This window comes from Erinaceus europaeus, chromosome 14 (assembly GCF_950295315.1).
Source record: "Erinaceus europaeus chromosome 14, mEriEur2.1, whole genome shotgun sequence".
NCBI classification, from domain to species: domain Eukaryota; kingdom Metazoa; phylum Chordata; class Mammalia; order Eulipotyphla; family Erinaceidae; genus Erinaceus; species Erinaceus europaeus.
The window spans coordinates 32,026,256-32,044,151 of record NC_080175.1 but is presented as its reverse complement, the minus strand read 5'-3'; the positions used below and the strand labels follow the sequence as shown (position 1 = coordinate 32,044,151).

General features: G+C 49.7%; 1 protein-coding gene across 1 annotated transcript; it reads left to right on the top strand.

Annotated features, from left to right (window-relative positions):
- The first annotated feature begins 302 nt into the window (after positions 1-302).
- On the top strand, positions 303-15,712 carry GOLGA7B (golgin A7 family member B). Its single transcript, XM_016192952.2, has 5 exons — positions 303-1,268; positions 10,350-10,475; positions 12,258-12,410; positions 12,499-12,600; positions 14,693-15,712. Exons 1-5 carry the CDS (start codon positions 1,257-1,259, stop codon positions 14,801-14,803), a joined length of 504 nt encoding a protein of 167 aa, XP_016048438.1. The 5' UTR covers positions 303-1,256; the 3' UTR covers positions 14,804-15,712.
- The last annotated feature ends 2,184 nt before the right edge of the window (positions 15,713-17,896 follow it).

Genomic DNA, 17,896 nt, shown 5'->3' with positions numbered 1-17,896 from the left:
TCCTGGCTGCCCATCGCTCCCACAGTGTGGTTACTTCTTTTGAGCTTCAAGGAGTAGGGAGCAGCATAGAACAAAGTACTCCCCCCACCTCACCCCGCTTTCCAAACGAGGGTTACCTGATATGTACAAAGGTACCTATGCTGGTGCTTCCCTTTTGTTTATTAAGCAAATGGATGGGTCACCTGGTTGCAAGTGTGATAATGAGATGTAGCACCAGGGCCTGTCACCTTAGTATGGGGCACACCAGTCTAGCACCATCTGCTTGTGGTTTCTAAGTGGTGGTGGTGTATGCAAACTGGTGTTTCAGAGAGGAGAGAGAAGCAGAGGACCGGGTGGGGCTGGGACCAGGAGATGCATCCAGGAGACACTTGGCTTCAACTCAAGAGCTCCTTGAAAGAAGGGACTCAGGGTATTGCTGGGAGTGAGAAAGGACAGGATTCTCTGCAGTCTGCTGCATCTTCCTCTGGGTAACTGGGTTCTGGGCAGTGAGTGAGAGGTGTGGGAAGAGGAGGGACTGCCCTTGCAAATCGGGAGAGAAAAGAAGAAATGAGAGAGAGAGAGACAGAGATACAGAGACAGACAGAGAAGGAGAGAGGGGAGATGCCTCAAAGGGAACCTGGGTTGTGAAGGTGGAGGCTTGGGGGAGGGGTGCTGGAAAGGTAAGGGGGCCGCACCTGGGGGCCTGCGGGCGCACATGGGTGGTCCGAGCCCTGCAGGCTGCAGCCTTGCCCCAGAACTGTCCGGTTTGTCTCTCTGCTCTGAAGTCCCAGGAGGCCGCGGCAGTGAGCGCTGAGCTCCCAGCGGGTGCTCATAAGGGTGTGGGGGAGGGCGGCTGGAGAGGCGGGGCCTGCCGGCAGACGGGCGCGGAGCCTCCGGGCCCCGAGCGGGGTTCCTCTCGGGCGGGAGGGCGGGCGCGGGAATCTGCGGGCCGCCGCTTCCCGGTAGTGGTCCGCGGTGGCGCCTGGCCCCTTCTCCGCCCACCGCCCCCACGCCTGCCAGCTGCAGTGGCAGTGACTCGCCTGGCGGCTGGTTGCCTGCAGGAGCCGCGCTGAAGAGCCTGGGGCGCGGCCTCGTCTTGCTGCTGGGGATCAGCACCGGGGACAGCGCCACACCTGCCAGGGTCCCGCGCGCCGCCGGCCCCCACCCGCCAGCCCCCTGCCCTCTCCGCGGCCTCATCAGCACCGCGGACAGCTCCCCGGCCCACGAGCTCTGGGGTCCTAACCGCAGACAGCCCGCAACGGCCGGCGCCCCTGAACATGGCCACCGAGGTAGGGGCGAGCACCCCCTCCCGCAAGCTGCTGCTGCTGCTGCTCGGCAAGCGGGTCCTCCTAGGGGCGGGCTGAGCTGGGAAAAGAAGGGGGTGGGGTGGGGGAAAGATGCGGTGTTTCCCGGGCTGGGCCTGGAGGGAAGTGGTGGGGGTGCGGAATGGCCCTGTAGGAGAGAGGGGACCCTCTGGAGAGCCGCCCTGGTCGGCCACGCCTGCACCCCCATCCAGGTCCCGAGCCATCCAGCCACTTGTTGGCACTGGCGCAAGGCTTACTCCAGGGACCTTCCGGGGTCCCCCCTTCTCTTGGACTGTGCATCCTGAAACCTCTTCCCTAGGGGTTGGAGACGAGTCTGCGCCTGCACTAGGCAAGGGGAGGGGAGGGGAGGCTGGCTTGGTTGCTAGGCGCTTCAGCCACCCAGCTCCTGAACCCTCAAAGCCTGGCTAAGAAATGACAAGGCTACCCCCACAACCACATTTTCCTTTCAGGGAGGGCGGAGGTGACAAAGACACTTTCAGACCAACATCACTGCTCCCCCCAAAAAAGGGGTTTTAACGAGCTACCTGAACCCACCCCTGCGTTTGCCTGTCTTCCTCTCTTGCTTTTTGCTCCCTGTTCGACTTTCCTTTTCCTAGGTGTCCACATTTTTCGCGTGTCTGTTGGGGGTGCTTTCCTCAGGGTGTGTCTATAGGTGTGTCTCCTTCCAGCACTTGAAAGCTGCACTAAGTCACCTTCTGGTCCAGGGCAGAAGCTTAGTGCAGTGCCCCTACCCCCTCATTTCAGAAGGGACATGGAGTGCTTTATGTTACCACTTATTTTTTTTCAAGTGGTAACGCTAACATACAGAGAAGGGCAGGACCTATTTGTTACTCACAGAGCATGCCAAAGAGTTGAGTTCAAAGTTTCCTTCATATATATATTTGGAGTGGAACCCAGGACATCAGGATCTCCCCAGTTCTGATGTTGGCTTCTTTTGTGGTGTTTCCCCATTTCTATCTCAGTTGGAACAGGGGCCAGAGGAGAGCAGAGGCTTTTGAATGGGTCTCTGCAGTGCGTCTGGGCATCCTGGTGAGCAGCATGACATCAATACCAAGCATTATTGTTATTATTCCATTGCCATCATCACCACAGAGCAGGACACAGTTGCCTGATGTTACTTGACTCTGACAAGGCATTTAGCTAGGACAGCTCAGCATCCAGGATCCTAGTAGGGGGAAAAGCTCTGAGCTGGTCAGTGGAGCTTGGCTTCTAGGGGGGGAGAAATGCATTGTTCAGAAGTGCTCATGATACTGCAAAGGGCAGGAAGAACAAAGGGAAACATGGCCAAGTTGCTGGTCACTTTCCAGATGGGGCTGCCAAACTGCAACGAAGGTGGGGGTGGAGGGACTTCAGACACATGGGCATGTCTAGGCCAGCAGTGTGGGTAGAGAAGGGGGCCAGGTCTGTGAGGTGAACCTGAAAGATTTCAAGACACCCAGCTGTCCCAGCATATCCTCCTCTCATGTCTGTTATGGTTCAGGGATTCCCACCTCAAATCTCACACTCACAGGATGAGGTGGGGCTTCCAGAATGCTGTCTGACTCTCCCCTGGAGAGACTCTGCTCATAATGCTGCTGTGACTACAGCACTTTGCTGTGTGCCCAGCACTATCACAGACAGCATCTCCTTTGAGCCTGAGAGTGAGTCTGTGAAGTGGGCAAGAATGGTGTTATTATCTCCAATTAACTGCTGCGATGGCTATAGTGAAGAAGCTTCCCTGAGCCCTGAGAAGGAGCCAAGGAAAGCGTCATTATCCTATTTTACAGGTGATGCAACTCAAATGCGAAGACTTATTTGAGAAAATGTGGTTAAACAGTGTCAGGACCAGAACTAGAATTTGAGCCTTTTGCCAAGGTCCCATGTTTTTGTTAGTTGCACCCAGCTACTATACTGGGTTAATTATGTTGCCCAAAGGTGAGGTGAGCACTTAGAAGGCTTTGATATGAGGGACGGGGTGGGGGTGGGGGTGATTACAAGGGGCTCCTGAAAAGTTGGAATGTGGCCTTTTTGACTCTCCCCTTGTCCCCACCAGTGCTTCCCTGGTTGGGTTAGCTGGAGGGCAGAGGGATGCCCAGAAGGGAATCTCTATACCTGAGACTCTACACTGCACTCTTCCCAACATGGCTTTGGGTGGACTCTGATGGTAGTACTGAGGGATGCCTCAGCTCTGCCAAAGCACAGGGTGTGCACTGGTCTGAGCTGGGGAGTGAGCCATTCACCCTAGGCTGAGGTAGATGACTAGGAGAGGAGTGGAGGGAGGAAGCTGGATATTCCTGAGTCCCTGGTTAGTGGTTAGAAGGCTTGGAAAGAGGATCTTTCCTATTCCCTGAGCTCTGGTGAGGAGGTAGTATTAAGGGAGAGATGTGTATGAAAGCTACTCAGAAGGCTGAGGTCTCCTGAGTGATACACTGACCTAATTTGGAAAGCCGTAAGAAGCCCATTCCCTGAGCAATAAACCTCCACGAATGTGTGTCACAGGGAGCAGAGGCCACTCTGGGAAGCAGTCCAGATGGCCAAGAACAGGAGGGAAATGCCTGGCAGCAAGGGCTTTGGTGGGGTTTTGTCCCTAAGAAATATGCCCCTAAAAACATATCCAAGTGTCATTGTGCAAGCAGGGCATTTGGAGGTGTGATCTCAGTGGCCTGATTAGCAGCCAGCAGATGGGGGCTGAGCTTGCACCCTGCTGCCAGCTGAGGTCTGACTTACATGTCTGTGACTCATGATCTTCACTCCTCCACAGTCCAGCCAGGCAGCCCCTGGTGTTGGCTCATCAACTAACTCTCCTGATTCATTCATTCATTCTTCCTTCCTTCCTTCCTCCCTCCCTTCCTTCCTTCCTTCCTTCCTCCCTTTCTTCCTTCTTTCTTTCTCTCCCCCTCCTCCTCCTTTTTTCTTCTTTTTGGTTATCTCTAGGACTTCACTTCTAAACCAACTATTTTTTTTTCTGATAGAGAGATAAAGATACCACAGCACCAAAGCTTTCTCTTGTGTGGTAGGGATTGGGCTCAAATCTGGCACATGGCAAAACAGGTGCACTATCCAGGGAAGCTATCTTGCTGGCCCTGAGTTTCTTAATGGCTGACTTGAACCTCTAATGCTTCCTTCAGAACTAGCTGGTTTTGAATGAGACTGGAAATGGGGTAGTCAGGGCCCAGGGCTGCTCCTCTACACCCCAGTGCTTTCTCTTCCACCTCTGCCAGGCTGGTGCTGCTGGGTGCACAGGTCCTAAGGGTGTGATCTGTGGCACCCACTATTCACAGTCATTCTTCCTTGTTACACTGTAGTCTGAAAATTGGTGGTAGCAGATCTCACCACTGATTTTTCTCTTTCTTCCTCCTGAAATGTCTTTTGGTCCTGTCCTTACTCAGCTACCAGAAACTAAAGGGTAGTGATGGGAGAGGGATGGCTAGAGGAAGGTGAAAATGGATGAGGTCATCTAGGTCATTTAAATAATTTCAGGGGAGCTGCCCAGGAAAAGGGGTGACCTCACACAGGGGTGAGTGCATATTCTGGCACCTTCTTGTGCATCCTGGGTCTCTGCTGAAAATCTGCCAGCATCTTGAAAGCTAAGTAGCTGGCAAATGGCCTGGAGCTTGACTCTAGCTTTGGTTCAAGGGCCCTACCATAGAAGTCTTATTCAGAGATACTAAACTAGCAGTTCCAGGAATGAATTTGGGTCACTGGTAGGTCTTATGTGGTCTACTCAGTGATAATAAATTTAAACAATGCATTGGAAATGATTTGTTGTTTGACAAAGAATCTGAATTTTTAACTTCCCTTAAAAATCAGAATTGAGGCATCTTTGACACATATTCTCATAGGACAGTAATTAACTGCTTTATTTTATTCTATTTTAGTTTGGAGAGGGGCTTTAGGGACTGAACCCAGAGTCTTACATATATGAAAGTAACTGTGAGTGACCTTCCAAGACCAATTTTTCATTCTTTATCTTTTTAGATAAAAGGAGAAATTGGAAAGAGGGAGAGGTAGACACAGAGAGGAGAGGCACCACAGCACTGATCCATCATCCATGGAGAACCTGTGTGCTGTTCTTGATGCTCCTGTGTGATGTTAGGGTTAGAATCCAGAGCCTTACAGCATGAGTTATTTCCAGGTCCTCAGTTGCTTTCTTGAGATAGGGCATGAGTTCTTAAATCATACACATGTGCACACACACACACACATACACACGGAGGGGGGGAGATTGTGTTTAGTCCCTGTAAACATTTGCATTCATAATTTCTGACAAGACCTCCAGGACACCATGCTAGAAGGAGAGTTAGCAATTCCATAGTTCCAACTTCTCAGTTTCTAGATGAAGAAATGGAGGCCCAAAGAAGGGAAGACTTTCTTTTCAGTGACCAGGCATAGTGCCCACAACTCCTGCTTTCAGATCAGTGGGCCATTTTCTTACCAGGGATTTTTGGTATTTCACAGTTGAGTCACCAGGGATAGAGCATGCCTTACTGTACTAATGGTCTGTGATGTATGTGCTCTACATGGATCTGGGAAACCAAGGATCATAAGACTTTAAGAAGATAAGTAGATCTCTGGTCACCCAGAGCCAGCACAGTGTTCTCAGACTCAGAGTATTTGGGGGGTTGCAAAGAGGGTTGACTTGGCTATTAGAGAACACATGGATCAAAATTAGGAGAAAAGAGACTAGATTACATAAGCTATCACCTGAAAATCTTAGTGTATACAGTAGAAGTTTATTCCCTGCTCAGTAAAGTCCCGGACAGGTGTTCCTGATGAGTGGGTGGCTCTCTTTCAGGCAGTGATCCAGGGATCCAGTTTCCTTCCAACCTGTGGGTCCACCACACATAACACATGGCCAACTTGGTTTCTCTGAACAGCAAACATTTAAAAAAGAGGAATGGCTGATCTTCATGAGTCAAGTCTACACCTGGTATTCACCATTCCTTACATCCCATAGAGCACCACACCTAAGTGCATAGGATACTGGGATTTAATCTATTGCTAGTTGTATTACTAGAAGGAGTGTCTTTGCTCAACAGATAGACAGTCACCAGAGATACATGCCCTCATGCAGCCCAGTTTATGCAGTCACTATGGCCCAAACAAAGGAGGATGCCCATTCTCATTTTCCTTGGGTTGGACCCACTTTAATTTCTCTCTAGACTACTACAAATATACTCATTTCTTTAATTGGTCCTCTGCCTTCATCATGCACACTTCCATGTAGCCTTTATGAAGTGGCTAAGTGATATTTCTGAGGCCAGGAGACCCATCCTGAGATAGATTGGCTCATATACATTGATTTTTTAGATGGATAGAGGAAGTCCACAGTCTTTTTCTTTGGAAAACACAAGACAGAGCAAATTCAATAGGAAAAACTTAATGATTATCAGAGTAAAGGAATTTTATTTCATTTGATATATATATTCTTTATTATTATTTATACAAATACATGTGTACAAACATATACCACCACACTATCTTGCAGAATCTGTCGGCTTTACCATCATCTTTCCTTCATTCCTATTCATTCATATCGGTTCTTTTTTTCTGTACTGAGTTTCATAAGAATAGGTAGACTATCGGCTTTTGTCTCAGCCTTTGTTCTGACCCCCTAGTTCAGGTCAGTTCTTGGTGGAACAGGGAAGAGAAGCAGTAGAATGGTGATATTGACATTTTATGGCTGATTATCATATACCACTCGTTGAATAAATCTTTAGCTTCTCTCTGCTCATGGTGGTTCTCTTCCCCCTCCTACTTTCCTCCAACCCCCTCCCACTGCTGACTCCAGTTCTTCCTTTTCATTTTAAGCACAGGCCTCAGGAAGCTTTTCTGAGTAAGATGTTATTCCTTTGTAGCATTCATCACAGTCTAGTTCATTATATATTTACTTGTCTTCCTCCCTGGAGTTCCCAGACTGTCTTTTGCTCAGCAGCCCTGGAGCCTGGCAATAGTAGGGACTCAATAAATGAAAGCTGAGTGGCTGAATGGATTCACCTTAATTATACAGAATGAACTGGCTGTTCACTTTGCCTTTGGGGGTTGGTCTCCATGTGGTGTCAGTGTTTGGCATATTTCACCCAGTAGGGTGCTTGTCTTGAATGTAGATGACTGAGACAGGATGGAGAAGAAAGAGGCCTTGTTCTTCTATGGAACTGAATCTACTTCCATCAGACATGAGTATCTGTGTCAACTTCAGGTCCACAGGTATGCAAAAGGGACCACAGCTTCTCTCCCACCCCTCCCCTCCCAGGACAGAATCCCTTCAGTTTTTCCTCTCAGCACACTTCATTTTTTTTTATGGGGATTTGGAGATTCATGGATTCCTGCTTTTTTGTTTTGGATATGAAGACCATATGTGCTACTCTCTGGCTCAGTTCACAACCTAGTCTGAACTTGAATATCAGTTGCTGCTTTGGCCCCTGTCCCCAATTTCCCAATCCCTCCCCCCCTAGGTCTAAGGCTTCAGTCTTTTAAAAATATTTAATTTACTTGTATTTGGATAAAAATAGAGATGAATTGAGAGGGAGGGGGAGAGAGAAGGAGCGATACACCTACACCACTGCTACAGAGCTTGTGGAGTTTTCCTGCTGCAGATGAAGGTTGGGGTCTTGAACCTGGGTCCTTATGCACTGTAATGTGTGCACTCTACAGGTGTGCCACCACCCAGCCCCAAGGCTTCCAGTCATTTTATTTTTATTTATTTAGTTATTTTTATTGTTATCAATGTTAACTCTGGGCCTTTGTGCCTGCATGATGAATCCACAGCTTCTAGTGGCCATTTTATTTTCATTTCTTTTCTTTCTTTTTTTATTTATTTAAGAAAGGAGACATTAACAAAACCATAGGATAGGAGGGGTACAACTCTACACAATTCCTACCGCCCTATCTCCATCTCCCATTCCCTCCCCTATAGCTTTTCCATTCTCTATCCCTCTGGGAGTATGGACCCTGGGTCGCTGTGGGTTACAGAAGGTGGAAGGTCTGGCTTCTGTATTTGCTTCCCCGCTGAATATGGGCGTTGACTGGTCTATCCATACTCCCAGTCTGCCTCTCTCTTTCCCTAGTAGGGTGGGGCTCTAGGGAAGCGGGGCTCCAGGACATATTGGTGGGGTCATCAGTCCAGGGAAGTCTGGTCGGCATCATGCTGGCATCTGGAACCTGGTGGCTGAAAAGAGAGTTAACATACAAATCCAAACAAATTGTTGAACAATCATAGACCTAAAGGCTGTAATAGTGCAGATGAAGTGTTGGGGGGTACTCACTGCAGACTCTTGTGTACTTCTGCTTTCAGGTATATATTTTGCCCTGGTTTATGGACACGTGAACATATGCTCTATCTCAGGGGACCTGGTCTATATCTAGGTTTGGGGACTTTATTGGGGAGTGGAACACCTGGAATGGAATTAGAGAATCCTATGAAAGGAAAGGTCTCACCCGAGTGATAGGCTGAAGGGTTGTCATTCCACACCTGAAGTCTCTGGACACAGTCTGAAGTGAAGCATGCTAGGGTGGCACTCATTGTGTTGATTAGGCTGCGATCAGCAGATGCAATAGTATTTGATATGAATTGAGAGGAGCATGCAGGAAAGTGGTCCCCACCCTAAGGTTCCAGGACTGGGGGAAATATAGGCTCTATTGTGGATATGTGAGGTTCCTGCTGTCTTAGGATTCAAGAAGACAATAGACAGTTATTGTTATCATCACATTATTTGGTAATTGAGTTAACTTTGAAAAGTCCCTTTGTTAGGGTTTGCTGTGTAATACTCAGCATCTTGTATATAGCTGTGCCACTGGTTTCTTCTGTTCTACCTGGTCTAGACTTTTGAGAGAGTCAACATATCAAAGACTCAGCATATGTATTAAAACGACTCAGTCTGTGTTTTAAAAAGTTCGAGACATATGATCAATTTTTCCCCTCTCATACTGATTAAATTGTGGTTTATATGATTACACTTTAATAGGAGTGTACATAAACACCATTCCCACCACCAAAAGACTGTGTCCCATTCCCCCCGCCCCAGGAAGCCAAATGTCCACCCTCCCCCTCACCACAGGGTTTTTACTTTGGTGCCCTACTCTCATTTCTTTTCTTTCTGCTTAATAGAGACAGATAAATTGAGAAAGAATGGGAAGATAGAGAAGGAGAGAACGAGAGATACATGCAGCTCTGCTTTACCACTTGTGAAGCTTTCCCTATGTAGTTAGGGACCAGAGACTCAGGTCTTATAGTTTAATTCCAAGTGTAGACCAAAGTTCTTGCAAATGATAATGTGTGTGCTCTACTGGCTGTACCACCACCCAGCCCCTGACTACTCTCTCTCAATCTCTCTCTCTCTCTCTCTCTCTCTCTCTCTCTCTCTCTCTCTGTGTGTGTGTGTGTGTGTGTGTGTGTGTGTATGTGTGTGTGTGTGTGTGTGTGTGTAGACCAAAACCCCATTCTGCCATTTATGATGGTCTACTTGTTTTGGTTTTTCTTTTTATGTAGTTTCAAAGACTGAATCCAAGGCCTCATGCATGCGAGACTTGCACTCTACTGCTGACTCCCCTCCCTGGCTCCTGAATCTTTAGCCTTATTCAGCACTGGGTTCCCTAAGCTGAAAGCTGCCAAGTGGTGAACATTTGATACTGAATGAATAAATGTATAAATAGCAAAAAAAAAAAATTCAGTGTGGCGGGGGGAGAGGAGAGAAAGTGGGATCTAGGTCAAGAAGGTTAAGAAGGATCTAGGTCAGCCTCTAGGAAGTACTTTTCTCTTGTTAAAATACATGCTAGCTTATTTGATGTTTCTGATCTCTCATTTTGCTTCACTTTTAGCCCTGCTTCAGACTTTCTAAATCTTTCTGGAATAGCTCAGCTCAAGGAATGCTATTATTAGCCCAGTAATTAAACTACTGTTTTGCTTGTCCATGGTCTTCCACTGGGAAGAGCTGTAGGGTAGTCAATTTGTCCTGCCTTAAGTCTTGAAAGACTCAGCACTCCTCTCCCCCCATAGAACCTTCTGTCTGATTATGCCTAAGTAGAGGGTCAGTCACCCTGAGCACCTGTCTTCATGTGCCTCCTCAGGTTCACAACCTGCAAGAGCTCCGGCGAAGTGCCTCACTGGCTACCAAGGTCTTCATCCAGAGAGACTACAGCGATGGGACCATCTGTCAGTTCCAGACCAAGTTTCCTCCAGAGCTGGACAGCCGGGTGAGAACAGCTTTTTAAAATGTGGAACGTGGACCATGATGAAACTGAGGGGTTAATGTGAATGTTTTTGACACAGAATAAAAGTAATACCATGACATATGATATGTTTATCCACTTCCCCAGAAAGAATTAAAATGCTTCTTTAACATCGTCTTACTATTGCCTTATTGAAAATAGAGCTATAAAAGTCTCAGAGACTTCTCAGTCCAGAACTTCTCAAAAGCACAAGAATGAGGGGCTGAGTAGTGGTACACCTGGTTGAGAACACAAGTTACCATGCACAAAGACCAAGTTCGAGCTCCTGATCCCCACCTGCCGAGGGAAACTTTTGAGAGTGGTGAAGCAGGTATACAGGTATCTACCTTTCTCTATCCTCTCTACCTTCTCCTCTCCTTTCAATCCCTTAAGTCCCCACTCTCCAAGATATTCTGATTCAAATGGTCTAGACATATTTCAATTTTAAAAGATGGTCAGGTATTTTTTAATTAATATTTTTACCACCAGTATTGTTGCTGGGGGGGAGGGTCATGCTCACATGAAGACTCTATCATCGAAAGAGAGAGAGGAGTGGAGACACTTGCAGCACTGCTATATCAATTGTGAAGCTTTCCCCTACAGGTGGGGAATAGAGGCTTGAACCTGGATCCTTGCACAATGTAACATGTGTGTTCTACTGGGTACATCACCACCCAGCCACCAGATAATTTTGGTGTGTGTCAGAACTGAGAACCACTCAGTTCTTGAGCTGAAACTGTGGTCTGAGATTGGCAACATGACCAGAACCCTAGAAGCGCAGAAGCTCAGAACTAGCTTGAACCTTGTGGCTCAGATCTGTGTTTTAACAAAACCCCAAAGTGATGCATAGATTAAAATGAAAGTCTGAGATGCTCTTCACTAGCTTAACCCTCTCACTGACACAAGAAACTGTGGACCAGAAAGAAAAGTGACTTCCCAAAGTGAGTGTGCATCTTATTTTTTTTTGGTACCCTGTCTCTTTTTCTCTTTCTTCCTCCTCCCTCCCTGTCTATATATATATTAGTGTGTGTGTAGCCAGGGCCTCATGTGTGCACACAATTTCATCACTGTTGGTCACTTTTCCATTCAGAGAGGGAAGGGGGAGAGGAAGAGACATAGAAAGGGAGATAACAGCATTGAAGCTTGACTCAGTGCCTCAGAATCCCATATGGTGCTGGGGCTCTAACTTGGACCACATGCTTGGCAAGGCCTGTGCCCTGCTTGATGAGCTCCTCCTCTCTGGTCCTGGCTCTATTTTTCCACAGGATTTTTATTTTCTGAGTGATGCAATTCCATTCTTACTGGGTATAGACAAAACTGGGTGCCTTCATGCTCAGAGTTAGGACAGGGCAAACATGGAGTAAGAGCCAGAACCAGCTTTCCCCTCCTCCTCCCTGTGGGAAGAGATGGTGCTCCACTGCAGAGACAGCTCATGGCAGGGGAGAGGTGAATGGCTGGGGAGGCCTGCAGGAGGATGAGACAGGACTGGGGTGGGGGGGAGGTGTCTGTGGGGAGGTGTTTTGCTGAGTACACAGGCACATGGTGCTTTCAGGAAACAGTGGGGCTGCCAGTGTGGTGATGTGGGGATGCAGAAACTAGGAGGCGGGCTTAAGGGGGAGGCAGGGCCAGCAGGCATGGCAAGCATCTCCTGGGTTTTGCTTGGTGGGTGATGAGAGACTTTGGAAGCTCTTGGAGTTGGGACACAATCTAACCATACCAGCCTCTGGGGAGGTTGACCTTGGCCTCTCTCCGCATTGCTTCCTCCAGATTGAGCGGCAGCTCTTTGAAGACACTGTGAAGACACTCAACAGCTTCTACTCGGAGGCCGAGAAGATCGGTGGCAACTCCTACCTGGAGGGCTGCCTGGCCTGTGCCACAGCCTACTTCATCTTCCTCTGCATGGAGACCCACTATGAGAAGGTGGCCCTGCCCTGCCTGCCTGGCTCCCTGCCTCCCACCCCACACCCCAGGCTTCACCCTTATCCTCACCATGCCCTGTTCATTGCAGGTGCTCAAGAAGATCTCCCGCTACATCCAGGATCAGAACGAAAAGATCTTTGCCCCCCGGGGCCTCCTACTCACTGACCCCGTGGAGCGTGGGATGAGGGTCGTATCCTTCTGAGCTATTTGGTATAGGGGTGCAGAGCTGCCAGCTCAGGGGGAGCCCCAGCCCCAATGACCAGTGTTTTTCTTTTTAAAACATAGTTACTGATTAGAGAGAGACAGAGAAATCTAGAGGGACAGGTGAGATAGAGGGAGAAAGAGAGGGGCCAGGCGGTGGTGCACTGGGTTAAGGGCACATAGGACAAAGTGCAAGGACCTACACAAGGATCAGGGTTTGAGTCCCTGGCTCCCCACCTGCATGGGGGTTGCTACATAAGTGGTGAAGCAGGTCTTCACGTATCTATCTTTCTATCAGCCTCCCCTTTCTCTCAATTACTCTCTGTCCTAGTCAATAAAATGGAAAAAATGGCCACTAGGAGCAGCAGATTCATAGTGCTGGCACTCAGCCCCAGTGATAACCCTGGAGGCAGAGGAGGGAAAAAGGTGGGCAGTGGCTCACCCAGTGCAGTGAACACATTACCAAGCCCCCAGTCCCCAGCTGCAGAGGAGGAGCTTTATGAGTGGTGCAGCAGTGTGTCAGGTGTTGCCCTCTCTATCTCCCCCTTCCCTCTCAATTTCTGTCTCACACCTACTACTAGGAATATGGATTGGAGGCCTAGATGCCCTCCTTTTTCACACAGGTAAGTAGAGAGGAAGAAACAGAGAGTGGGAAGAGAGGTGTCTTGGTGGGGGACAGTGAGGGAAGTATGTAGCTCCGTTCCCTTCTGCTGGACAAGTGTGATAAGGGGCACACACATTTTGCCCCATAACCCTAGTAGCAATGACAGAATTATTAAGAACAATTACTTGACCAGAAAACCAGTAAGGCAAACATGCATGTGTGTGTGTGTGTACGCACGCGCGCGCGCGCGCGCACACACACACACACACACACACACACACCATTTCTTTTTATTTTTTAAAATTTTTAAATTTTTAAAAAACATTATTTATTTATTCTCTTTTTTTGCCCTTGTTGTTTTATTGTTGTAGTTATTATTGTCGTCATTGTTGGATAGGACAGAGAGAAATAGAGAGACGAGGGGGAAGACAGAGAAGGGGAGAGAAAGATAGACACCAGCAGACCTGCTTCACCACCTGTGAAGAGACTCCCCTGCAGGTGGGGAGCCAGGGCTCAAACCAGGATCTTTACATCGGTCCTTGCGCTTTGCGCCGCCTGCGCTTAACCTGATGCATTACAGCCCAACTCCCCTCTTTTTATTTTTTAAGATATTTTTTCCTTTAAAAATTATCTTTATTGGGGGTCAGCTGGTAGCACAGCGGGTTAAGTGCACGTGGCGCCAAGCGCAAGGACCGACATAAGGATCCAGGTTCGAGCCCCTGGCTCTCCACCTGTAGGGGGGTCGCTTCACAAGCAGTGAAGCAGGTCTACAGGTTTCTATCTTTCTCTCCCCCTCTCTGTCTTCCCCTCCTTTCTCCATTTCTCTCTGTCCTATCCAACAACAACTACATCAATAATAATAACCGCAACAAGATGAAACAAGGGCAACAAAAGGGGGGGGGAAGCCTCCAGGAGCAGTGGATTTGTAGTGCAAGCACCGAGCCCCAGCGATAACCCTGGAGGTAAAAATAAATAAATAAATAAATAAATATATCTTTATTTATCGAACAGAGATAGCCAGAAATTGAGAGGTAGGGGCAGATAGAGAGGGAGAGAGACAAAGAGACACCTGCAGTACTGCTTTACCAACTTGTGACATTTTCCAAGTGAGGGGTAGGGGGGCTTAATCCCTGGTCCTTAAGCATTGTAACATATGCGCTCAACAAGGTGCGCCACCTGGATCCCAATCATCTCATTTTACAAAGCCCAGGAAGCCTTTATCTTAGACCGGCCATTAGACCGGCCGGTGCTTTACACATGTAGTGCTTTACACATGTCAGTGCTTTACACATGTAGTTTCACCGAGAAATTCACTAAGAAATTCACTGAGAAAGAACCCGAAGATTCTTTGAAGAGTGCCCAGTAGCTGACAAGCTGAGGAGCCATGAGCAGAGATGGCAGGGTTTGGGCAGGGAAGGTGCAGCTTGGGTTGGGCCCCCTTACTTCTCCTTCCCCCCTCTCCTTGACGCCGCCCTAGATCGAGATCTCCATCTACGAGGACCGGTGCAGCAGCGGCAGCTCCAGCAGCGGCAGCAGCACCGGCAGTGGCAGCAGCAGCGGCGGGGGCGTGGGCGCGGGGGCCCGGTGACTGGCCGAGAGTCCCTGCAGGGAGGTGTACGGCCGGGCCGAGGGCCTGGCGGACCTGCGGCGGCTGCGCTACCAGAGCACGCGATTCTGAGCCCTTCTGGGGGCGCCCCCTGCCGCCCACCCCGGGGAGGGAAGGCAGGGTGACCAGCCATCACCCCGGCCATGCCCCTCCCCCCGCCCGATAGGAGGGCCTACTTCCTCCACCGCAGAGCCAGATCTTCCAGGGGGAAGACAAAGGGTAGGGAGAACAATATTGGGACAGCCTTGTTTCAAACAGCCTGGAGAGGGCCTGGGACTGTCAAATAGAGAACCCCCATCCTGCATGCCTCCTTGTCTCAAATCTCAAGGCCCCTAGGCCAACACCCACCCCTCCAATCCCTTTCCCATGCCACCTCAGGGCCTCTACCTATCAAGAAACCTGTCTCCCCATGAATTTGAGGTGCTGGGAGAGAGGAGTTATCCCAGGGGTGCTGTGTAGGAGCCACTCAGCCCCTCCTGACCTCTCTGCACCCCTGGGTCCCCTGCCCTCTGTCCCAAACTGATTGCCCCTATCAGCCTGGCCAAGAAGCACCCAGTCTTTGTCTGTTACCAGGTGCTGGCTGTGAGGACATAACCCGGGGCTCTGGGAGGTTATCTGGGGGGGTCAGGAGGGATGCTTCCTAGGGAGATGTAGAACAAGAACCAACTTCTCAAGGTTGGAGTTTGCACCTCAGAGAGAATGAGTGTGAGTGCATGTGTGTATGTGCAGGTGAGATTGCCCTTTGAGTCTTTGTGTGTGTGTGTGTGTTCTCCTGGCTGCCAGGTGAACAGCTGTTCCCTCTGCACCCTGCCTCATTCTCTTATGTGGTGGCCTGTGATTACTCCCTGTGTGAGTCCAGCCTGTCCAATAAATAAGGTCCTAATGTCCCTTGTCCCTTGCCTGGGGATACCAGCTTTGCGCTTCCCAGCCTCTCCCCACACGTACAAGGTTCTCCCTGTGCTATGATGTCATTGTATACTCTGGAGGAGAAACAAACTGTGGTTCCTGGAGAACACAGAGCCCATCTTCTGGGGTCTTCCATGTTTCTCTCCCAGCTTCTCACCACTCCTGCAAGCTTTGGGCCTCCCTAAAGCTGTGTAACCATGGTTTTCTTGGAAGTTCAAAGACACCAGACTCCCTGCAGAAAGAAGAGACACTCCCTTCTCCGAAGGAAAGACATGCTGAGGCCCCCGGGGGGCAGTGGGAAGGAGATGCCTCATCCTGGTGTCTTGGTGATGGACAAAAGGCTGCCTGGCTCCGCTGGCAGGTGGTGCTAGAAGCAGCTATGAAAAGCCAGCCGCTTCAGGTAGCTTTCTAGAACCAGAGTGGTGCCTGCTTTACTTTTGGACATGGGAGTAGCCTGTGTGAAGAAGGCATCTGCCCAGACTGCTGGAGAGGATGGTCTAACCCCTGAGCCCAAGTGGGTCCTGGCCCAAGAGCCCCCACCCTCCACATCCACCCCCAAAACTACAGCCCAGTGGGCTCCACCTCAGCCACCCACCCTGGGCCCAGCCCAGCCACTGCCCACCCTGGCCCACTGCAGGCCTGGAGTTTGGGCAGAAGCAGTGCAGTGGCCTTTGTCTTATTTCTTTTTCCAATAAAAGAACTTGCCCATTTTGAGGCTCTGTGCTGCTTTCTCCCCTCTTCCTTGTGGGGTTCTGTGCCCCAGGATCCTGATACTAAGAAGGGGGTTGACTCGGCAACCAGGCCTGCTATAAAGCACTCTGTCTTCTTGGAGCTCTCAGTCTAGTGGGGAGGCAGACATCCTGGATTCTGTAATCGGGAGTCTTCCTGGGGGTCTTGCAGCCTTGGGAGGGGGTGACAGATAGGAATGGAAGTAGTTCTTTAATGAGATAAATACCCATTTGTTGAGCTCTTACCTTGAATTGGACCCAGTTAGGGGTGGGGTCACACAGGTCACTAGGCATCAAAGACTAGAAAGTAGGTGACTGTTGGAACCTGGCAGAGATGTGTTTTGGGGTTTATAAAACTAAATGGCATTTGCTGAGCACCTACTGCATGCCAGGTTGCTTGCTAAAACACCATACATGTGAACTGAGAGGGCACTGAAAGCTTACCTCTCAGCTTAAGAGAGGCCCAGAGGGTGACCTGCCCTAGGTCACAACTGGTTCCTGAGAAAAGTGTGAGGTTCTCCTGAGCCAGTGCTCACTCTGACTCCATGGGGCTGGTACACAGGACATGGCCTGAGGAGCACATTCTGAGATCCATGGAAGGAGATAGCATCTCAGCAGACAACGGAGATTATGGCTGCCAGCTCTAGGTAAGGGGGGTTCCCTTTGGGTGGTGCTGAGAAGCACCCTCAGTGGCTCGCTCTCTTGCATTTACTGTATTTAGCAGTTGGGCCTTTCCTGAGCTGCAGGCTGGAGTGCCTGCTTCTGGTCAAACCTGGGGTACACATGTGGGTTGACACAGCAGAGGCTGCTCTTGAATATTCCGGGAGGTTTATTTTGTCTGTCTTGTTTGCACTGGTATAGTAATAATACATAAATACTCAGTTTTTACGGTGTGCCTGGTACAACACAAGCCACCCTCACAACAACGCTCGGTGACAGCAGGGACACTTATAGAGAGATTGGGGCTCACAGAATTTAAATACTCCAAGTTACACATCTTGTACTTGGCCAGAGTGCAGGGAAGAAGAGAGATCTAGCTCCAGTTATCCTGCAGCCAGAGGACCCCAGCATCTCAGGGTTAGGATTTGGCAGATTCTTAGGGAACGACTTGGGGGCGTGTGGAGCTCTGAGGGAGCTATGGCCCCTCCCAGCCCAGGGCCTCTGTGTGTGGCTTTTGTAGGGCCAAACCCGCCCGCAGCCAGAGCCAGCGAGTGGGGCTTCTCTGCTGGATGGCTCAGCTTTGGAAAGCGCTCATTCTCTCCTGTATTTGGGGCTGGGTGTCTACATTCTCCCCGCCCCCCTCCTCCCCGCAAGCCGTAACCCGCCAGGTCCCAAGGAGCACAGGAACCTTCCTCCTTGTTGCTGGGCCAGACAGGCTCCCAAGCAGCTCTGAGCGCCCCCACCCCACCGCCTGCATTGCAGCCCAATCTATTGATTGTTT

Bases quoted from the DNA above. Each gene is read 5' to 3' on its own strand.
- GOLGA7B (XM_016192952.2), top strand. The intron at 10,476-12,257 runs GTGAGAACAGCT...TGCTTCCTCCAG, and splicing joins CTCCAGAGCTGGACAGCCGG to ATTGAGCGGCAGCTCTTTGA. The intron at 12,411-12,498 runs GTGGCCCTGCCC...TGTTCATTGCAG, and splicing joins TGGAGACCCACTATGAGAAG to GTGCTCAAGAAGATCTCCCG.